The sequence below is a fragment of the Ciconia boyciana genome, chromosome 1, assembly GCF_034638445.1.
Source record: "Ciconia boyciana chromosome 1, ASM3463844v1, whole genome shotgun sequence".
NCBI lineage: Eukaryota > Metazoa > Chordata > Aves > Ciconiiformes > Ciconiidae > Ciconia > Ciconia boyciana.
Genome location: NC_132934.1, coordinates 161,927,719 through 161,951,800, shown reverse-complemented (window position 1 = coordinate 161,951,800; position 24,082 = coordinate 161,927,719). Strand labels below are relative to the sequence as shown.

At 42.1% G+C, this 24,082-nt stretch overlaps 1 protein-coding gene across 1 annotated transcript in view; it reads left to right on the top strand.

The window, feature by feature from the left end:
* The window catches only part of HS6ST3 (heparan sulfate 6-O-sulfotransferase 3), a 311,429-nt gene extending 290,707 nt beyond the window's left edge, over positions 1-20,722 (top strand). Inside the window, exon 2 of the mRNA XM_072853952.1 lies at positions 20,017-20,722. Coding sequence (XP_072710053.1) covers positions 20,017-20,722 — 706 coding nt within the window. The remainder of the gene's footprint in view (positions 1-20,016) is intronic.
* The last annotated feature ends 3,360 nt before the right edge of the window (positions 20,723-24,082 follow it).

Here is a 24,082-nt window from a genome sequence, read left to right as displayed (position 1 = left end):
AGCCACCTTCTACTGGAATCTAGATACACGTTTAAAAGCCTAATTTCCATCCCCTGTTTCTAAAACTCTTGGTGTCTAGCTTGCAATTTATGGGCAAAATTGCTATCACTTATCAAGCTCTCAGCTCAGGCAACCCACCACTGCATTTCTGAATGAAATCCCTCAATGTTATTGGTTCTTACCAGAAGCAGAAGGGACCAAATAACCCCACGCTTACCATGGACACGCCAAACGGCATCGTAATATCCTCCGCCAGGTGACAGCCATGAACAAGGTCTTGGCAAAAGCTCTGACACAAAAGAAGTTTGAAAAATGAATTGGACCATCATTTACGTTGAATGATATGGCAATAAACTAATGACTGAATGGATCACTGAGCAGCCACACTTGCAAAGCTGTAGAACTCAGCACAACAGTGAAACAGGACAAGTAGCACTCAACTTTTTAAATGCCAAAGAGATAACCATCTTTTAAAAGTCAGCATTTTGTAAAAGAAGTGATGCAACCAAGTAATTTTTCCACTAATGTACTGCACGTCACCTGGGGAAAATGTCTTTGCCAGCTGGTCATCAAAGACTATGACTGATTGCCATGTTGCTCACCAACTGCGGAAAAGAAAGGAACATCTACCAAGTGCAGGCAGTTACTTGTGTGATGACTGTCAGTGATGACTGTCAGTCATTGAGTTGCATTTGATCTAACCTCATTGACATCAAGAATGGGGTGATGGTGGCTGTGGCAGCGGGTTGCAAGCAAAAGTGAATACAACTGTATAGAGCTCAACTGGAGCACACCTTCATAGACTAACTCATTCCATGTCTCGCAGAGAGCTGTCTTAGGAGGGATAAATCAGCTCTGGAGATACCCACCTTTCTCTGTTGGCTTCAGAGGTAACTGAAATGCCTAACTGAGACTAGATATTTAACACTGGCTGACAGCAGGTGAAATAGGTCTTACCCTAAAAGTCCTGTGAGAGGAGGTAAGTATCAGCATAAGTCGAAAGGCAGTATGTTAAACTGAAGATACTTTGAATGTGCTTACACTGCCATTTTCATCCTAAAAGGTAGGTTAGAAATAGGAGTGGCTAACATTTAAGAGATAGCTCAGAATAAAATCTGTGTTTGAATGCCTGTAACAGTGACATGTTTTCTCTCTTAGATAAATGTTCCCATTCCCAGTGCCAGATTCCCAAGAGGAAGGTTTTTATCCACATAATTAAAATAAAATGTCAAAAGGGTAAGGAAAACCAGACACAGCTGTTCTCAAACCATCGAGATCTGTGCTACACCATAGGGCACTGGCAGAGTGTACTCCCAAGGCTTCCAGAGCGACGATATTTAAGCTAAAAATGGTTTACAGAGACCAGTTATTTCAGTGCTTCATGGCAAAACACACATATGGCAATTCTGAGATCATAACTGGGAAGAGCGAGAGGAAATTTGGCCCACAGAGTCTACAGATCAGGGCAATGGTTATTTAGAAGAGATCTCACAAAAATCAGTATTTCAATTTACTGAAGGTTCGAGAAAAACAGAGAGATTCAAGAGCTAGGTAGTGTCGAACAGACTTCGAAGACCAGAGGAAGTACAAGAAAGCAAAGATTTTATGGAATTATTGGCTCCAAAGAGTCTCCAAAGCTTTGTTTCTCTGAAAAAAGAGATATCTAGTCACTGAAAAAGAAGAAATCAAACATCACATATAATCTTGTTCATAATCATTGATTGTATCCCACAGAGAGTCATATGATTGTATTTTGGGCATATTTCCATATTTTAAAGATAGAAAACATCCATTTTATCTGAAAAACTAAACTGAAGGAGTCTATCTTTTTTGAAGCACACTGGTTTGCCCCCTCCTGGTTTACCCTTGCATGGTGGTGCTGCTTGATGAATCAGGGACACAGTGTCTCACGGGGTTTACCCAGCCTTTCACCGCTGCATTTCAGCCTGGGCTCTTGCAGGCATTTGGACAGAAGCAGGGCTCCCGTAGCCTTTGCTTCTCTCTTGCTGTCAGCTGTGGTGTCTCCTCCTCACAGACTCTTGAGGTCTGAAGCAGTCAGGTTTCAAAGACAAACGAATGCAAAGCATCTCCAGAACTGAAGCAATATTGCAATAATTATTTACTTACCCATGTTTACATCATTTATTTGCACTTTGACTGAATAAATCCCTGTTGGAGAAAATAAAACTGTGATTACTTTAATTCAGAGCATGTACAGTCCACCTATCATCCAGCTAATTTACTGTGCTCACAACTGTCTCTCTGCATAATGAATTCGATAATAACTTTTTAAATGTCCACAAATAATTTAAGTCCTGGTTCAGCAAGGCAGTTAAAGCCTGTCTTTATTCAGCAAAGTGCACAGGCCCGTCTTTAACTTTGTACAAGGTAGTAATGGCGACAAGATAGCCAGCTCACCCCTCATACCATCTCATCAAACTGCTATTTTTGTCTTCAAGTAACTTTGCTTATAAAGTTGTGCTTATTAGTGAGTATAAAGTGGTAGGCTGATTTTAAAATCAAGTTTTCTATGTAGCCTAGATCTACTTCTTTTTAAAGGATGTTATGTTACTTGTTGATTGACTGACAATGTATTGTGTCCATACGTCTTCTGGATTAAAAAAAAAGAAAGGTTTGTATTATTTGGGGAGGTATCAAATATTCCTTTTGTATTAGGCATTTTTTTCCCTATCAACTATTTGGAGACAGTTCTTGCACTCAAGAATATATTTCTTGATGAGAAATATGTGGATGAAAATAAGCCATGCCATGTGAACATCTTTGTTTTAATTGTCCATTACCTGTGTCTTAGTTATTCCTAGCATCTGCCACTAAGTGATGGCTCTGAAAACACATTACTGCCTTATTAATGTCAGTCATTTCCTTATTAAGATTTGTACTGCCTGAAAGATGCAATGAAAAATAAGAGACAGCCATTTCCAAACAAAAAATGAGAGACAGAAGGGATTATTTAGTAGTAATGGTATTTTCATACCGATAACCATTTCATCATCCTGGGCCATGCACACTTGCAATCAGTATACACAGCAAGACTATAAGGTAGACAAATTACTAAATCTTCAAGATGCTGATATTTTAAAATATAGTTTCTCAAGTTCAGGATTCCAGCTGGAATTGAAAAAGGGGTAGCCTGATTTCCAAAGATGTCGGTATTTAATGAAGTAGTCTGAGACCCCGAGCCATAAGGAGCAAGTACCAAGGCTGGGAATCTCATACTCAAAACCTTGCCCAATTCCACCATCATGGGAAGCCTTAGTTGTGATTAATAAGGTTTCTTAGGAGTCTCCACTTGTGTTATTGTGGATGTGCAGTACAGCTGCCTGCTTTGGGGGGGTCTGAGAGGCCCCACAAGTCCCTTTCAGGGAGCACAAGTGGGGAATGCCTTGCTTCAGGAGCCGTGCGACACACGTAGCACCTGCAGATGTAAGCAAGTGCCACACCAAATAGTAGTCACAGCTGCTTTTGTCAAAAGCTGGTGGTGGGGTGTAGAAAGGGAGAGATGTTCCTTCATTTCTTCCTCTGCCCGAGGGACTCAACTTGCCTCTCCCATTGCCCACGAGACCATTGCAGCTCTGTGGCTCCCACCTCTTTGAGGAAAGAATTGTCCCCCGTCTTTGGTTTGGTGTTGTTTCCTTTTAACCCAAAAGAAATCAAGATTCAGTGGGCAAAAGTGTGAGGATATGACTATAATAGCAGTTGGAGGAAATACTAAGCCAAAAAAATTAAGTACAATGTATCGCAAGGATGATGGTGATAGTAAAGGTGATAAGGAAATGTGACATTCTGTACCCTGAGCAGAGTCTGTGCGATGTGCTGTAAATAAAACACTGAACTGCATGCTTTCAGATGATAATAAAAAGAAATATTGAACAGGCATCTCACTTGCTCAGCACTGCCTGTTCTGTGCACTGAACAAAGCAGGGGTCCTGTGGAAAAATAATAATTTTTATTGAAAATAAATATGGTATCATAATGGCAAAATAAAGCTGCACAAATAATACTATTTCTGGCATTTTCTAATTCTGAGGACAATATTTCAGCTTGTAATACAGGCTTTCATACATTTATTTTCTCATGGAATTGACACGGTATTGTTATTAAATATGTTGTACTCCTTTAAATTTTATGTGTGATATTCAACATTTAAGGAATTTAATATTTCAGTTGTGTCATTTACTTTCTTCTCATTCCTATAGTTTTAGTACACTGGAGCGAGGAAATGTATATTACGTGGAAAGAATTGCAGAGGTAAGGTAAGTCAGGACAGACATAGAGAAGAAGCGCACAGGGCAGCAAAACTAAGCAGGTCATCCTGGTGCGGTTGCACGCTCATAAATCCAGAGTAACTCCTGCACAGTTGTAACAGGTTAGGTACCGAGGCCATAGTTTGACAATACAGTCGAACTGGCTTTAGATCTCCTAGTACTTGCTCAAAAGCGGGGTGAACAAATGGTGCAAAGTACTACTCCAGCATAGACTCACTGTGCCAATTCAAGCTGTTCAGGAGAAGCTGATAAATTATTTTTGTGCCAGAAGACTTTGTGTCAGAATAGGTGGTTTGCCTCTGCATCGCCCTGTGCCCCATCTGTAATCATCTGGCACACGTGAACACATAAAACCGGCATAGGCACCATGTCACGTACTCTAGCTAATTCGTGTTGCCCATGTTTGCCGTGGGTCCAATTCACATTGCCAGGCCACCTAGCCACACACAGAGCTGGCACTGAACAGTGGTGGAGTTGTCAGGAGGGGAGTGAGCCGTCTTTCAGCCTACCTGAAGATCTCCTCGGCTGCCTTTTCTGTGCTGTGGCCTCAATGGGATGCTCCTCTCCTGCGTGCTGAACCTCGGCAGTCGGTTCCTGCATTCAGTCTATTTCCATGGTTCATTTCTCTTTCAGAGCTGACATGCTGTTTGATGTTGCCTCCTACCAACCCCTGGTAATAATATATTTTCTGATAGTCTTTTTGTAAATGAATGGAAAGTGTTCATTTTTACAAGCAGTAGAGAAAGAACTGCCGTTTGTAACACCCACATTGTGAAATCCATTTTTAAGAAAACAGAACACAGATTTCTTATTGAAGGTGAGAGAACATTTTCTATGGCAAGCGTGACATCCAAATTCTGCTTTACACTTATGACTAAAACTGTACCGATCTTTTGTCTTTTTTTTTTGCTTTGAATTAACTCATCAGCACGTGAGATACTTCTCTCATCAATGTTAATTAAAAAAAAGTACGACTATGTGGGTGGCTTGAAGTAGGAGAGGGATGGCTAAGCTGAGTCAGACCAAAGGTCCATCTATCCTAATACCTTGTCTCCAACAGTGGCCAACAACTGATGTCCAAGGAGGACAAGAACAGGGCAAGCATGTGATGATGATACCCCTGAATATACTCTTGTAGTCTAAAAATTCAAGGCTTGAGAATTTCTTGCTTAGTGGAGATGTCTCTCTATTTAATAGCTCTTGATGGCTTTATCTTCCATGAACTAGTTGAGTAGCTTCTTGAACTCCTCTTTAATATGCCATTTTTCATTCATCTGTTTTTACAGACATGATTCTTCTAAAGCCTTTTTAGAAAGCCAAAGGCAAGTTCAGGCTAGGTTTAACAGAACAAAGTCCAAATGCAATACCGTGATATTATTACTGTTGTAGGATGTCCAGTATTGGAAATTGCACTGAGGTTTTTCAAAATTATTTCTGGCTCTCAGATTTGTTAAGAAAACCTGAACTGACAGTGAAGTACCTAATGCACAGGGATCTAAATTGAGCCCTTGGAGAGTTTGTGTATCTGGGATGCAAAAGTTGGGTGGATCCAGTTTCAATAAGCTAAAATTAAAAAATCCCAAGCTGAACAAAAATCCCTATCCCAGTAGATAGTAGAGGGAGAGGCACAAATGAGGGCAGTGCTGTGAAAATGGCCTGTGGGGAAGCAGCCACATACCTAAACCAACACATCTCTGGGTGGGACCTGCCCTCAGCCTGGCTTCGTGAGTGGGCGGCACAGCCCCTGCTCCCACCCTGGCCCGCGGCAGGCACAGCTCTGCGGCTGGCAAGGGTTTTGAGTGACACCATCCCACTCCCACTCAGTTGTTCTCTGCAGCCAGCTCGATGGGCAGAGAAACTTGGTGCAGGAGCAAATGGGCTTAACCCTCGCTAGGAAAAACTTGGTTTTCTTCTGTGTCAGCCCAGCAGTCCATTGCACGTGAAAAGGCTCTGTTGCCTCTGCAGCTCCTCTAGGCATAAAGTTATGCTGCTGCTGTGTAAGAACACAAATAATGAGGGGGAAAAGAAGAAAAGAAATAGAGGAAAAGAAAAAAAAAAGGTGGTACCAAAGAATGAGAGAGAAGCTGGGAGGAAAAGAAGAAGAAAAATGCACATGTAGTAAGTGCGTAGTAAAGAAACACTGCAGTTTTCGTAGCTCTGATGAATCACAACGTTGTCTTCCCAGTTTGAGTATTGAGATTGTGCTCAGGGCTCAGCAATTTAAGAATTTTATCCCCAGATCCTTTGTTCCAAGGCATTTAGCATGGATTTTTCATTAAAATCAGATACTCTTTTTTTAAATTCAAGGTTCAGTCCCTGGGCTATGTGTGTTTGTAGGCCATGGGTTTGTTCTATGTATGCAGTTTTCTTGCCTTTTTACAATAAAGGCAGGCATATTTTAGGATGACATAAAGGGAAGTGCATTTAAGAGTAAAAAACTCTTTCAAGAAAACTGTGTATTCTTCTCTCATTGCCTGGTCTGTTGCCATTTGCACAGCATTTGTCATAAATACCTCTTCCTCTTCTGTCAAGAATACTGGGACAAAAAGAAAAAGCAATTAGGTTAGGGCAAAGTGGTGATCGTCTTTATGAAGTGAAGGAGGAGCCTGTACCGTCCCCTCCTACCAGCCCCTCTTCTGCCAGCAAGGCAGGCTACCAGCTGCCAGGGGAGGCTTTGGTCTGGGGAGGGGTGCTGGACTGGGGGAGGTGGATTTTTGGCCTCTGAGCAAAACATCTCCCTGGGGACTTTGGGGAGACTGTGCAGCTTGGTGGCCACTGCCCGCAGCCCTCTCCTGTGTGCCGTGCGGTCGGATGGTGCTGTGATGAATGAGGAGGGTTGCCCGTGCCTGCTTACCCGCTCACTGCAGTGGCCCAGCTACACTGCTGGGCTGTGTTCCATTAATGCTAACGTGACCCCTCAGCTAGTCCCCTGCTACACCTCTGAGGATCCCTGCTGCTTTTCTGAGTGTTATTTTTTGATGATAAATCCCTGCCTGTGCTAACGATTGTTCCTAGCAGTAAGAGTGGTGTTACTGGAAACAACGTGGAAAAACGTCTGAATGTCTGAAGTGAGTTATTTTTAGAGCTGTGGTTGGCATGAGTACGCTTAATGCTGGTGTATTTATTAAGGCCATGGAGCAAATTAAAGTGTCACAAATACAGGTCTATGTGCATGCAACCTTCCTTTCCATCTAGGCAGAGCCGTAGTTTAGCCTGAACATACAGCAGCTGTTATCTCAAGATGGAGGGTGGAGATACAAGTGCTAAACAGCACTTGGTGAGACCATTGGGATGTATAGTTTTGTCATATATGAAAAATGAGACAATTATAAACAAAAATTTCACCTTAGAAAAAGCCTGTTGAAAAGGAACATCTTCAAAGCAAAAAAGCAAAACCAGATTAGTTTGCATCCTTTTCTTTTTTTGGCTATTTTTACTGGGCAGGTAGCATAACTTCAGTTGCTCAGGAAACTATGATGAGATTTCTTTTTTAAATTCACAGGTATTAATTTATGTAAAATTATGTAATGTTCAGTATGTGTATCAAAAGTAAGATTGACCCAGACTAAGTAATCTACTCCATTAGATAAAAGATACGAACATTGAAATAATTACAACTGTAGAAAAATGTTCGTGATATTATGACATTTTAACCTGAAGTTTGCTTTCCTGTTTGCATCTACTGCTGGATTGTATTGACAGTAATATTCTGTACAAAACAGAAAGCAATTTATAGGGTCTAGAAAGGAATCTTAATGAATGTTTCATATTCAAATCTTTGTGTTACCTAGGATACACATCAGCAACTTTGCTCCTTGTTAATGCAGAAATATCTTTCATCACCCTGTTATCATTCCATTTCCTGTAGAGCAAGGTAAGTTTGTGACCTGAAAAGTACTCTGGCTCTTCAAAGGGAAGGGGAGAAATCCTCAACTTGCAAAGACAAAGATCCTTACCATTAGGTATTCCTATACTTTAAGCTCAGTTTCAGATGGGTTTTGTTTCTGCTGCCTGAATTCATGTTCAGTGTCTGCACAGATGTTCATTAATTTCCGTGAGAGATACATTTGAAAATAAAGTCCTGTGCACTATTTCCCTGGCCTTTAGTTCAGAAAGATGCTAGATCATGTTGAGTCTCAATGTCAAATATCTCTGTGGGGAAAGACTAGAAAGCCTGACCTATTTGCATATGTGAGGGGGTACGGCAACAGTCTGCTGCACTAATTTAAGAGGAGAAGGTTATTTTGCAGTAATAAAATTGCAAAGATGATAACCCGCAGTTCAAAAAAAGGAATTCCTCCTTGTTTTTACAGACAAAAAGGAAGAAGAGTGGGAACATCAGCTCAGAGACTGTGGCTGGATTTTAATAAGGGCTGGATGGCTTCATGGTCCCTAACAACATTTATATATAAATGAGTTGAGATAATAAGGCTAATCAAATGTCATGCTTCAAGTAGTCAGTTCATGGCCTGAAGGGACTGGGAAGTGCTTTTCCTCCACTGTACAGATGTGCTTCATTGATTAGGATTGGTCCATTCCGGAGGAGGGTTGCAGAGCCAAAGGCATCCCCGATGACTTGCTGCAGGCAGTAATTCATATGGAGTCCCATCAGCACCTTGGGTATTTTATTTTACCTGAGTGCACAAGTATTGCAGCAGCCTGAACTCTGTCATCGACATCGGTTAAACATGACCATATCATATGGCAGTATTGCTGAGCGATCGTGAAAACTTTGCTTAAAGTTTGCGCTGCAGATCAAGGTGCAGAGATTTACTCGAATGAGTTTGCAGATTGGCAGGTTTGTGCTGTATCAGCAAGGCTGAATTCACATAATCGCTTGCTAGTTTTCCTGAAAGGTAAGGAATCCTTCATAAAAGCTGGAGGTTAGAAGCCTAGGCTTCTTTATTTCATCTTATTGCCTTCTTTCTCTGAGCAGAGCATCCACAGACAGTAGTGGTACAGTGCAGCGCACAGCCTGGCATGTACTACATAGGCTTGATTCGTTAAGGTTTGAGGTCAGAAGAAGAAGGTGGTCCGATTTGCTTCAGGTATTCCAAGGTCAAAGGGATGGTAAATAATAGAAACCTCACAGAGCTACAATTGAGTTAAGAAGATGAGGACATATAACATTGTCCCCGTAAAACATTCAGAATATTAAAGCAAATAACAAGGTATCCCAAACAAGATTTGTTTTTGATATCTGCTGGGAGTTGAGAGGACAGTGCAAATAACTTTAATATTATTTGTACCTTAACTTTTGAGCCTAGGGGATGCATTCACACAGAGCTGAAATCACTAACAGTGACTTACTTTGGGCTTACCCTGCAAATTACAATATAACCATAGAGCCAGCCTGCATCTTGGAGGCTGCCTTGCCATGGCAGTGTGAGCTGACTCTGTGTGTGTGTGTGTGTGTAAAAGGTCTCATTTTGGCTGGTTATTGCAAGTAGTAAACTTGGAAAAGCTTTATCAAAGTTCTCTGCGTGCCAGGTATATACTGGAAATTGTATATAAAAAACGATTCCCTTCCAAATTACACTTTTTGTTGTCTAAAATTCTATCATAAACTAAATTCTAGTTGGTAAAAACTTTTTTCTAAGATAACATAGTATCTGTAGACAAAAGCTTTATAACATAAATTTTTGGAAAGCAAGTTAAGCTTTTGCCAAGATTTGGGGAAGATAGGAGGGCCCCCTTGTGGAGGTTTGTATATATAGATATATATAGATATATACACACGCACACGCATAGTCTAAGCTGATGTGGAAAGAAATCTGTTAGGTCAGTGGAGGCAGGAAGATGGCAATTTTGCTTGTAGCTTTGAGTTGTATTATTCACATAGCAAACATTTCTGGGTTTGATTAGATCCTATCAAGAATTTTAGTGGAAGCACAACGTGCAGTGTAAAATGGGAAGTCAGTTGTCTGTCTTACAAGTATTCAACTGAAATACCCCATCATCTGCTTACTTAATGTCTTACAGGAAAAACTTTACAGTTACTTCACAAGAAGAGGAATGTTAGGAGAAACAAATGTTAGGAGAAACAGCTGAGCAATTTCCTTAGCTTTTGTGAATTCTTTCAATGAATGAACAGGAAATACTACTCTTACAATGTTTTCATTAGTAGAATCACCTGAAATTCTTTACTATCCATATTGTCATATTGGTTACCTTGTGGGAGGCAAATCTCAAGAGTTACGACCAAGCCTACGTGTTTTAGAAACTCAGCATGCAGGACAAGAAAATGGTTGTGATGCCTGGATTTTGTGACGATCGTTTATAATTTATGGTCATTATGCTTGATGTCAGAATTAATAAAGGCTTGAGGCAAAGCTTAGAGAGAATAAATTGATGTACTTTCAAAGGAATTTCAATTACCGGGCCTTTTTATTGTTAATTACTTTATTAATTGAGCAGAATTACTGTACTGATTCAAAATGCATTGCAGTGAAAAATCCCACAGAACTTTCCTCTGAGCATCCTAGATTTGGAAGAGAGCGTCTGCAACTGAGCTATTAGGCAGAAATCAGGGACAGCTCAGTTAGGGAGGGAGCCTTGGTACATGCCACTTGCGGCACAAACTGGTTTCCAGTGAAGCCAGCTATGGAGGAACACTGGTGATGCCTGTACTGCTTGTCTTACCTAGCCAGAGAATAAAATGGGATAGCAACAGTTCCGTCAAAAACGAGGAGGAGGATGAAAGTAAACATTGTAGTTGAATTTAACATAAATATTTTTGCTCCATTTCAGACCTAACAAAATCTGACTGAAGAAATATAAATGTCAGAAGATTTAAGGGTCTGGCTACATTTTATTTGTCTTTTCAGGGGTTCTTTGAAATTGAATTTTCCCAATCAGGTGTATTCTTGTAGGCAGCCAGGACTTTTGCGATAACAGATCTCTCATAATTCTTCATGAAAGTATGTAGGCTTTTTTTCTTTATAACCATTACAAAAGGCCTTATGTTGTTTAAGTTACCGCATAGGTGGGAGTTCTGCGTCCCCATCTCTTTGCATGGGAGCTGGAGGAGTGCGTGCTGAGGGCAGCTGGAGCTGCACGCTCAGTCGCCCGGCAGTAACCTGCGCCAGGGAGGAGGCTCCTGGCACAGGGATTTGCTCTAACCTTGCTGGCAGCGGCTCAGAGACTGCGAGCTGATAGTGAGGAAGGTTTTGTGGCTTGTCCTGTGTTCATAAGGGATATTTTATGAATCCTGCTGTACTATTACCCATGATTATAGGCATCAGACTTCATCAGGAGGGTCCCTTCCCAACCTGGTTTCTGTAGCCATTGGAAGCTAAGTTGGCAAAACAAGCTCAAACTGCAGGTCCCTCTTGCTGCACTGTCTCCAGGTTTGCTCTTCTCTTGTCCCTTGCCTGTCATCACCTTTCTTTTCTCTGGCCAGCCCTTGTTTTCTGCTGCTGCTTGATGCTGCGGGTCATCCCCTTAGCTTGTCTCCCCTGTACTCGTAACATCTCTCTGAGAAAGCCAGGTTCAGTACTTCCTCCCCAGGCTGGGGCTCGAGGCAGCTCTGGGAGGAGGCAGGTAGCGCAGCGTGCAAAGACATCCTTATTGCATTTTCCCTCCGTGCAGTGGCATAGCAAAGGCAGAGGCAGGAGAAACATTTTTCGGTAAAGATGTCACGTGTGCCCCAGATTTGCGCGGTTCTTTTGAGACACAGCAATGATCTGTGCACAATGGGGATGAGATGGAATGGGGGCGATGTGAGCAATGGATTCCCCCTTTGCCAGTGCTGGCCACAAAGGATTTATTATCCTTTCTGGCACAAAGGTCTTGCATACAGTATCTTTAAAGAATCTTATAAGACACTGTGTATCTATTGCTTTTGAATAGTATTTCCTCCTGTGTGCTCACACACCGTTTCTTAACAAGATACAAGGTTTTTATTATGCGTGTGCTTGATAGAATGACCAAATTCTTATTATTTGATTTATTATTGCATTTTATATTTATATTTCTTTCAGCAAGGCTCTTGCTACTTCACTCCTTTCAGCAATTTAAAGAACACTTAGAACAACTGAGCTTGATATAATTTAGGCAAAGAACAAAAATCTCTGGAGGGAACCTTGTTAGATTGGTGTCTCATCAAGGAATGATTTACAATTTGTATCAAGGTTGTTTGATGGAAAGTGGCAGATTTATTTTTCCATCAAATCGCCTAATCTGTACATTTCTATTCCAGACTGCTTCGCTCTCAAATAAATTGTCATTTCCCCATCTTAACCATTCTCTGTGTTCTCACACGCAGCAAAGCTGGGGCCGCCATTCTCAGCCTTTGGCCTGAGACATGTAAATACTCAGCATCTGTCTCTGATAGGAGAAGGGAAATTTACCTTCAATAAATTATTTGATAGAGCAGCATCGGTGAAGTTATTATACAAGGCAGAAAACATGAGGCTGAGCGTAAGAATTTTCTGGTGGACAAGAAGCTGGTAACAAAACGGGAAGTGCTGAAGGAGGAAATTTCTGGAGAAAGGAAAGTTATTAATGAATTTCCTCAGGGCTGGTCTTAGCTCTGATCCTATTTCATGTTTTCATTAACGATGTTGGCACAAAAAGCTGAAGTATGTTAATGGAATTTGCTTAATGACCTTGAGGATTTCAGAAGAGGTGGAATGAAGTTTGATAGCGCAAAGTGCAAGATCATGTGTTTGAGGCCGGCAGAAACAGATTTCCTCTATCAACTGAGTGCTTATCAGCTGAAATGGGGGGAGCGGAAAGACCTCTGTATATTAGCCAGCATATTAGTGAGTATGAGTTTCCAGAGTTATGCGGCCCCATAAGGAAATGAATGCAACGTGAGGGTGTATCAGAGAATATGTTGCCAGTGGAGAAAAGAAGTATTTATTGTACAAGGCACCTGTGAGGCCACATGTGAAATTTGCCCTATTCTAGCCATGTATAGTGAAATGTGAAGTTGTGCAAGTTCAAATGCCAGGAAAGGACTGCTTGGATGGTCAAAAACCAGAACTAATCTCAGGAGCTTCCAGCACGTCTTACTTTTGTGAGCCTCCTGTCAAAAGCTAGCATGGAAAGCTGAGATGTTGGAAGCGTGTCTAAGCGTGACCCAAGGGTTTGGGGGGACTGCAGCGTGGTCACTTCTGGCTTGTCTTATCAGAAGAGACAATAACTAGTTCAGCTTCCTAAAATGAAAGCCAAGAGGTGTGATTGCTCTCTGATCTCCAACTTAAATGCCATTTCTCCTTCTCTGGTGCTACATTTATAAATCCTCTTCATGTATTTGCAGTGTTAACCCAAGAACAACTGGATGTAAGTAGACCAAGACCAGGTTTATGGGAATGAGGGTCATGTTCCTAACCATGAGAAGCAACCTTCACAAGCTGTTTTCAATGGGAGCAATGGCATGAAAAGGGTATTTCAGAAGGGGCTAGGATCTTTTATGAAGGGGTTAATAGAGTGCTGTTATCTATGCTGGCAGGGAAGGGCACTCTGATGGCTCTGGGAGCCTCCTTTTGCTAAATAAATCAGCAGACCATGTTTTCTGGGTACCTGAGCATCCTTAGCTCTGACTATTGTCTATTTTCTTCACTGGCAATGAGGCTGAGTTTATCTACATGTTTAAATAAAGAGTTAGATGCCTAACTTTATGCTCTGTGTTTGAAAACTTATGCCTAAATCCTAAAGGCAACACACAGGAATAACATGTATTAGCTCAGAAAGCTCACACATATTCATATGCTATTCATGTGCATTTTCTAAAATACTGGGATTAAAACCATGGGTAGCTACATCATTTTATTAGTCTAGGAGCTGTTCAAGATCCAGACTTGATACCTGTGAAGGGAATTAATTTCTTTAGGGACATGTAGCTGCTGCACTGTCCTCTCCAATTTTAGAGACTCTATATTGAACAATTGAACTATATTGTGTCATTGAAATAAATATTCATGAAGTTGCTCAATAATTCAGGGTGTGCTGATTCAGAGTGTTACAGCCCTAGTTAAAATCATACACAAAAAACCCCAGTCTTATAAAAGGCAAAGCACAACAAATACAGGAATGTGTATCCTGTGACAGATGCTAAGCTTAAGAAACCTCTGTGCTGTTGCTACATCATCTTGCAAAAGTTCATGGGCTAGCCAGTGTTGATCTGTCTGGCTTAGTGGATAAGCTGTATGATGCTTCCTGCAGCCGGATGGCCATGCATGTCGTTTGTGCACCGTTTCATAGCTTTCTCTCTACAGTACTGTTGTTCTGAATAAGAAGTATACAGTCAGTTCTTGTTATGTTGGGCAGGTTATCTGTAAACTAAGCACAGCAAAAATGCAGTGACACTCTGCACAATAATGCTGCCAGCCGTGAGCTGATACATCTGCATTACACTAAGATGACTTTGACCAGTTCGGATCAGCCCGACAATGTTTCTTGCTTTCTGCCTCCCCTCACCATCCTTGTTGTATGCTCTTATTTCCTAATTGTTCAAGTATTGCATTATCCTTATTTTTGTTTCATTTGTTTACCCTCTTCTCTTCACCATTACCCATACTGACAATACTTTGCCTGAAGAGAGGTTGCTGATCGGTGGTTTACTCTGTTACTGCCTCTGAGAACTTGGGCTTCAGGATAAAACTTGGAAGTGTAAGGCTTTTGTTCACATAATGCAGGTCCTTCTTAACCCTTTGTCTTGCCACAACCTCTCTCGTTAGCAGACACATGCGGCCAGGCTGGCTTTTGCTGAGTATTTCAGACCTTTCCTCGGGAGCACACCCACTTCCAGGATTAAAGCTGCTAACTTCTTTTCTCAACTTGGGTCATAAACTTGACCAGGGCTTTTATTTTCCCTGCTACCAGGAAGAACCAAGTGGATGGTTTTATGATGCACCTGGGTTTTTCAGTCATTTTGGTTCTTCTTTCTTCTGTCTGTTGGTGTCTTCCAAAGTATTCTCCAGTGACTCTTTTTCTCCACCTCAAGTATGCCTCCGTCTCTGCATCAGCTGCTGAGTGCACTGTTCTCCTTTTATGAAGCTCATCACTCTCTGCATGTAAGGTCCTGCCTCATGCTTTGAAAGAAGAGGGAGCAGCTTGTTTTTTCTCCTCTCTGAGCCTCCGAGAGAGTTGCGTGAGCTCTCCTTGTGCCGGCTGCTCCACACGAGAGCGGGAGCAACAGAGAAGATGCCATTCATCCTTCTTTCCCAGGAGGCCTACAGGGTGTTTTTGTTCTTGATGTGTGGTGATCCTTCCCATATTTAGCAAATCTCCCTCAGCTGGGACGTCTGTTCCATGGCGATAGAAGAGGCAAAATGCCCTGGTTTGGGATCACCTCCACTAACATCAGAGTCTGCTCCTCTGAAATTAATTTCTAAACCAGAGCAATACTATTGAAGGATTAATGTAAGATTAGAGTCTTTATATTAAAATACCTTATAATGTGGAAGAAATACATGTTCTTAGGTTATAACTAGAAGCTCATTTTAGCTGTTCTATTAATTAAAGGTTTTCTTTGCTAATGCTAATGAAGTGACTGGATTTCATGCTAGTGGGACGAGAGCCTTCTGAATTCCCAAGTGCTTTTTAACTCTAGTGTAGACAGTAGCGTGCAGCCCACGCTTCACACCGGTGCTTGTTTGGGACCTTGCATGGATTACTGAGCCTGACCATCACGGTGCTTAGCATCTGTCCAAAAAATGAACCATCCCATAGTGGCGACTTCGATAACCTGTTAATTTCAGTACATTATGCTCAAAAGGAGATTGTTTAATCTGGGGAAGTTGTATGAAGTTCCCTTTCAGGAGGAGCTAACATCATGACTAGTGGGCTGGTGTTGTTATAAGGATTGTTTGAAATGTCATCTAAAGTGTTGGTACATGTCTACGTGTTTATATAGACAGTGACAAGATAGGTTGGCAAATACACACTATGCATTTACTATGATTTTTCTTTCATTGACAACTGCAGCTTATGGCCACATTCCCATGTAAGTTTTTACACACACACATACACACACACGCTGATATAGGTATAGGTATAGATATAATTTGTGTGGCTTTTAATTAATTTGGAATGTTTTGTGTAAAACATCTTCTCACTGACATGCCAGCGTATTCTGCTTGGCTAGCCTTTAAGCACTGAGGCTGTCTGTGACAGCAGTTTGAGTAATCGGTGATGGGAGTCCGTTGAAATGAAGCCAATAAGTCTGTGATGAGTTTGCTTTGTCAAACAGGGTAACAGAAGTTATTACTTAATTCTTTGCTGAGTATTTTCCACAGTGGGTAGCTGTGGAGTTTAAGAGAGCCATGTAAGCACAAGCGTGGGCAATGCAAGGGGGTCATTTACACCAGTGAGAGCAAGTGCACGTCTGTATTCAGAGCGGCTCAGGCATGTTCAGTATGAACTGACTTGACGCTCTTTTACTGAACAGTGAAGAAAGGGGAGACTGAAGGCCATCCCCGGTTTCATACTTTTATGAACTACTTTTTGTCTTTATTATGAGCTGGCTCCTCAGCCATCCCTAGTGTGATTGCACACTGTGTATTAGGCACTGAGAGCTCTGAAATGCTGCTATATTTAATCCATCAATGTCAACATTTGAAAACAATTTCCTAAGATAATTGTTATAATTTTCCAGCTGAAACAAATGTGCATGACCATTTTTGCTTATACCATTATTCTAGAGACATGACATCCTTTTCCCTGAAAGAAAAATTTGTGCCGCGACTGCTGCGCAGCATCCCCCAGTCCTCTGCGTAGCTTTGTAACAGTGTCATCTGAACATGATCAGGTGGAAGACATCTTAAGGTCTTCCAACCTCAGATTGGTTAAAAGGGTGATGGAGAGGCACGAACAGAAGGTTAAACAGAAGGTTGTAAACTGTGAATGTGGCGGGGATGGTTGCACTCTTAGTTATTAGTGCCTTGGAAACTAAATGTGTATCGGGCTGCTGTTAAAGGTTGTCTGCCAGATGAAGAAGCCGTTCAGTTGATAACACAAGAAGGCAACACTCTGAAAGATGTACAAACCAGAAGCAAATTAATCAGGATAGCAAAAACAGATGCAGAAGTCAGGTAGTCATAAGGAGGAGCAGCAACAGACTGGCAAAAGTTTCTCACCCAGTCTGCATAAGGGAAGCTGCGGATGTTATACAAAGACACGCTGTTCTCATTTCCCTGCATTTGCTTCGTACCCCTGTTTATTGCACATCAAACACATTTACATATCCAGGGATGAAATGGAAATGATTGATGCAAAGGAGGTATTTGTGTTAATTGTTGTTGCTCTGAGTCATGCCTGACTGGGACTGCTGGAGATGGGTGAGGAAAGACAGAACTATTATTAGAGGTATAAATAATTGCCAAGAGCAACTTTTAAACCCATCTGTTACCACCTATCAACATCCAAAATTATCTGAAGAGGGGAGGGGCAGCAATACAAGGACTAAGCCAACACCAAGTGTCTGTCGATGTAGATGTTGGCAACTGCCTCTGAATCTTTGTCCGTTTTTTTTTCATTTCTGCTCCCTTGGAGCTTCAGTCATTTTCTGTCACAACTCTATCAGTGCCTGCTGGATGTTGCAACAACAGTGGCTTAATGCTCGGAGCTGATGGGTGTTTGAGAGTTTGGCTGCTTTATCTGCACAGCACTAGTGAAATGTGTCTACTTTTTGTGCTGTTAGTTGGAAAGCAATTCTTAATGTGCTCTCATATATGCAAGGTAGAGCCAAGATGAGGTGAGCATCCAATTTGAGAAGGGAACACTGTGCTTGGAGTGCTTAAAGACAGTGCTTTTTGCAGTGGAGCTACAGTGCAGAGCACACAGGAGGATTTCTGGTCCTTCCTACTCTGCAGGAGTAGTGAAGAGGGATTTTAGAATATCTGTCTCTGAATGGTTGAGTGATCCTTGGGTTCACTGTTGATGTGGGCTGTGTGAGTAACTGAGATGGATCAAAACAGCTCAAGTGCAGTTTGATCATGTGTGATCAGCAACCAGAAAACCCAAGCCCCAAATTATGTTGGAAATATCATCCTTCAGGGTATCATCTGATGCTAACACAAATCATGGCTTCCGATGCAAGTGATAATGAAAATACATCCATGGCACTCCCTAGTTTATATCCTTCCACCTGCAACCCTTCTGCTGTGAAATAATTCTTGAAACAGCTGTTTCCATTAGATAATAGTTCAAGAAATGACCCTGCAGCAGAACATAGTCCGTAGTTTGGCCTCATAACCTTATTCCAGAAAATATATTCTAGATCCTGTAGATGGAGAACTCAGAATGACTAAGGAGAAAGCATTCAGCCCTGTTTCCTTTTGCTTTGTCTGCACTGGGGAAAATATCTGCATTTTTAGGAATATCCAGGGAAATATCTATTTTTGTGACAAACATGAGGTTTTTGGAGAAAATATGGGGAATCTTTAGTGGCAGAAAATGGGTGATACCTGAAAAAGAAGGGTAATTGTCTTGGAGATTGTTAGGAGTTTTGAGATTTTTCATTTAACTGGAGTTAGCTCCTGTATGAGGTGGCCCTCACAAAGTGTTGGGTTTGTTTACAGGGTAACTTGTCTGCAGCAAGTTTGCCTCCTGCTTACTTGCTTCATCCTTCTCTAGGCTCAAAAAGGAGTACTGAGATCAGTCTTTTCTTAAGAAACCTTAGGGCTCATGATTTATTAATGTATTGTTTGCAGTCAGATGAGTCATGCAAACTCACGAGCCTATTTTTGTACCGGACCGTGTGTTAATTTTAGTCATGAATCTTCTGCTGGTTATTGTAGCTGACAGAAATCATAAGTATTTTGGTTTTACTTTGTCGTTATGATATCATCCTGTAATTCAGGTGAGTTGTTATTGAATAAAACATTTCTCAGTAAAAAAACTCACTCTGTGAAAGCCTGCTTGAAGCATACTCATTGCAGTCCATTTCCAATTGCCATAAATAGATGTACAAACTGAATTCAGTAGCTAAAAGATGAACTGACAATGTGAGTTCTGCAGTTATTTGCTTTATTTCAAGTCAATATTTCTTGGTCTCTCTTTTGTATTCTTGATAGATGAGGTTGAATAAGGATAATCTTTATATCAACAAATGCTTTTGTACTACATGATTATAACTAATTTCAATCAAACACTTGTCTAAAATTAAGTCATATGAATGGATTTTGGGTCTCTCATTATCTTCACTCCAACCCATTTAATAATAGAGTTTTTCTTAAGTAGGTGGCTCATGTCAGTCTTCCACATGGTGTTATTTTTAGCACTTGCAGCATCCACATGAAATTGCTCGTGCTTCTCTTATATTCTGACCAAGTGCTGCATGGATTATCACCTTGTGCATCTTGTGAGACGTGCATGTCTCAGTCCAGAAGAGAAGTGGCAAGATTATATAAATCTGTTTTCCCACTGGTTCTGCTATTACTGAGGGTTAGCATTTCAAAGTAGAGAGGAGTAAACTTCAGTTAATTGGATTCTACATAAAGTAACTACCACTGAACAGTTGATAGGTCAAAGTAATTCTTTTTCTCTGATAACTGCTTATTTCCTTTCATCTCTCTCTCTTTCTCCCAATTTACCTTTTATTTTATTCACAGTATTTATGAAGCTTTAAGCTTTTTACTGTCTCAGAAGCAGTCACTTTAAGTGCCTACATTACACCAGAAAAAGTGAAGGGGGTGGTGGCGGTGGCTGGTAGGCATTTTACTGGAGAATAAAAAAGTGAAATCCACTGAATCTTAAAACTGTGTTTAATGATATGTTTCAGGAACTTCTATTACATCACGATGCTGAGGGACCCGGTGTCACGGTACTTGAGTGAATGGAAGCATGTCCAGAGAGGTGCGACGTGGAAAACTTCCCTTCATATGTGCGATGGAAGAAGCCCAACACCAGACGAGCTGCCTACCTGTTATGAAGGAGATGACTGGTCTGGAGTCAGTTTACAGGAATTCATGGATTGTAGCTACAACTTGGCCAACAACCGCCAGGTGCGCATGCTGGCAGACCTCAGCCTGGTGGGATGCTACAACTTGACATTTATGAATGAGAGTGAAAGAAATATGATTCTTCTCCAAAGCGCCAAGAACAATCTGAAAAATATGGCCTTCTTCGGGCTCACAGAATTTCAGAGGAAAACGCAATATCTCTTTGAGAGGACATTCAACCTGAAATTCATTTCCCCGTTCACCCAATTCAACGTTACGCGGGCCTCCAACGTGGACATTGGTGAGGATGTGCGGCAACGGATAGAGGAGCTGAATTTCTTGGACGTGCAGCTTTACGAGTACGCGAAGGACCTGTTCCTGCAGCGCTTCCAGTACTCCAAGCAAGAGGAGCATCAGAAGAACCGGCTAAAGAGGCGAGAGGAGCGGCGGCTTCTGCGAGAGCAGAGAGCTCACCAGTGGCCAAGGGAAGAGGCAGCAGAAGTAACCATTACTGAAGATTATAATAGTCAGGTCGCAAGGTGGTGATGCTCCTCCATCTTGACTAACCGATGAGAGGATCAGAGAGTTCGTGCAACTTGGCTACCTGGGAATTAGCCACGGAAGGCCTACCGCTTTGGTAAATGAGACCGTGTCTGACAACTACCCCTTCTTGTCTCCGTTTTTCTTGGTTTCTGCCAGTGAGGAAAATGTATTTTTTTCTCAGTAGGCATTAATTAGAGTTATTAAATGGTAGTAGAATAGATTCCTGTCCAAAAAGACTTCAATCAAAGCCCTAAGCTATGAGGATGGGTTGAAGAGAGCATTAACAGATGTACTCTAAACAATCTGAGCTACCAAAACTTGTGCAGACATGAATGAAAAATTGAAAAAATATCTATTTTGGTTCCTTTGTGACATGAGAGCTGGTTTATTTCATATTGTCCTTTGCACCTGTAGCGTGTAGCTTTCCAGTGAATGAAATGGAGGAAAGTGTATTGCCCTTCAAACTTCTACATGCTGTGTTTTGATTAGGGAAAGTATTTGCTGAGGTGATTAAAAAAGACCTAGGAAATGTGGGACTGGGACATCACTTGTTCTGTTCTGTTAGCCAGCAATCAGAGATGATTTATAAGCGAAGTGATGGGGGGGGTAGCTTATTTCTCTGCAGATGTTGAGAGTACCGAGCCCAGCCAGGTAGCAGCCGTCTTTCTGAGCGTGTGTGGCAAAGAGCAAGCCTTGAGAAATGAGGTCCACGTGGCAGCTGGGCACACGTTGCGGAAATTATCTGGCTGGAGGCAATGAAATCAGCCTTCGCATTCACAAAAGGTGAAGAGAGATCAAGCAAACTACAGGGAAGAGGAAAGAGAGAGCAGGAAAAGCTTAAATATTAGTGTGACATTTTCCAGATTTGCTGTAAAAGCCTGGAGATATATTGTCTGTGAAGGCAGGCAGGTTTATGATATTGTCTGTTAAAATACATTGATGCCAAGTGAATACAATTTAAATTGGTTTTCTCTCTAACTACGGTAGTGGCTAGAAAAAAAATCAGCTTTCATTTTTATGGGATACATAATGGATATGTGGAAAGTCTTGATATTTATTACTCTGTATGAAGATTCTTTGTAAATTTATTGTTTTCATGATGAGAGATCTGTATCTGTTTTTCTTCCTTGTCTAGAAAAAGATTCAATGGGTTCTTCCTCCACGTGTTACATTCTTGTGGCTAAACTGCATCTATTTATTCCAAGATTTTATGTTGTTCCATTCGCAATAGTGAAATTTTAAAAAGAGGGTCCTGTGCACCATAGATCTTTTGAGATAGTTTTTTTCCTTCTTCTTCTAGCCTAAATGTAAAGCATTACGAGGAAATTTCTCTAAGTGCCTCAACGTGGCTGCTAAATCAAGATGCTGAAAGTATATTATTGCATGCATGAATGGCTTTTACCTTACAGATTTGCCAATTAGAAATACTGGAGTACCTGATGTGGATGCACATTTCTCATTTATTTTCAAAATTCAAGGTTTTTATCCAGTCGGTAAAAAAAAATAATGTGTTACAGAAAAAAGAGGCTGAATTTGAAAATTTGTCCCTTCATTTCCAAGTCTTTTTTTTGTAATGCATGCAGTATCTTCTTTTCTTCCGACAATGCTATTGCTACTTATCTATGCACAATATCAAAAATATGATCTAACAATCCTGTTGAGAGTTAATGCATACAATATTACATTAAACGTGGAATATCATAACGGCTATTAAGAAGTGAAGAGGGCTACTGGGATGATGCCTCATTACCAATGTAGTTTATTAGCAATATGCTGCTTTACGCCTGATTGTCAATGTGCTACTTTTGGGGTGAGTAGCGGTGGTTTTTGGTCCCTAATACCTATTCCACTGGTGGATCATGCGCACCTCCTCCCACCTCCGCGTTCAGAAGGAAAAACACGGGACTGCAGATCATTATTCTCCTGCCAGAGCGTGGGATGTCTGCCTCAGAGAAGAGCGAAGAGCTCTCTGGACTCCCCGGACGGTACTGCTTGGATCCCCATCGCCTGGAAGACGCGCTCAGACACCTCGCTCACGTATGTACACCTACCTTCAGAGATTTAAATTGAAATGTTTACAGTCTAGGATTGAAGCTCACTCTGGTGTCCTGGCTGCAGGACGGCGAGGCCATGAAGAGCTAAGCCTGACCGGTATTATCGCACCTTTAGCGCAGTGATCTGATGTCTTACCTGCTGGCACCGGGGCTTCAGGCTGGGCTAGCCCTGGCCCTGTGGAGGGAAGGAGCTTTCTGGCTGGTGACGCAGGGACGACGGGGAGCTGTTGCCTCTCCCCGTTCCCGGGCCCCTTGCTGCATCTTGCTGCAGACCCCGCAGCAAGAGAGGGGAAGGATGCCTTTGGCGCCTGGTACTCTATGTCCAGCGTTTGCAGGTGCGCTCCTTGTTTCCATGAGCACAGGGGGCTAGGGGTGCTGGGTTTCCATGAGCACTAGGGGTGCTGGGAGGACCCCGAAGGGGCCCCGGCAGAGGCAGAGGCAGAGGCAGAGGCAGAGGCAGAGGCAGAGGCAGAGGCAGAGGCAGGGTGGGCAGTGGTGCAGGGCACGGGGCTTGGCAGGAGGCAGGGCTGCGCAGGAGAGAAGCCAGCCACGTGGGAGGAAAGATGTGAGGCCAAATTCACAGTAAGGAGGAAGATAAGTGAGGAAGTAGAATCAGTCCCAGCCCATTTTTTGCTGTAAAGCATCCCTTCTTTTTCCTCCTAAGCACGAAAAAAGGGTCCCCTTCTTGGCGTCCCTGCCTCTTTCCCTTTCCCTTGCCTCTCTGCACTGCTCACGGCAATGGGGGCCTTGTCTTTCATTTAGAAAATGCAGTGTTGTCTTTTCAGGGGAGAGGAGAGAGAGCTCAGAAATTGTTCCCTGCAGCCTCACCAGTGACCGTAAGTATCAGTTCCTTCTGCCTGACACAAAACAAAGCCTAATGAGGAAAATCGAAGCAGTCTTTGGGCGGTTTACATTAGCTTTAATAGTTTGGCAACACCTTAATGCGATGCCTAACCTTTTCCGTCAGTCATTTCCCAGGAGACAAGATTAGGGTCCTGAAGAGCTGCTAATGTGCTGTAGCATCTATGTTAACGGGATTTGCCTTAACGCTTGGGATTTAGTTAAAATTGAAGTTGGCTTGTTGGGTTTTTTTCCCTGAAGCCTGTGTAGCAGATAGCCCTGGTTGTACAGGAGTGGTTGCGGGGTGCGGGGAGCCAGTGGCTGAGATCTTGCCCAGAGCCCCCGGGACTGAAGGACCCGGCACCTCCTTCCCCAGCTCCAGCAGCAGATCCAGCAAACTCACTGCGCCCACCATACTGTTCTTCTTTGCAGAATTTCTTGGCACATGACAAATAGAGCAGTTTGGAAA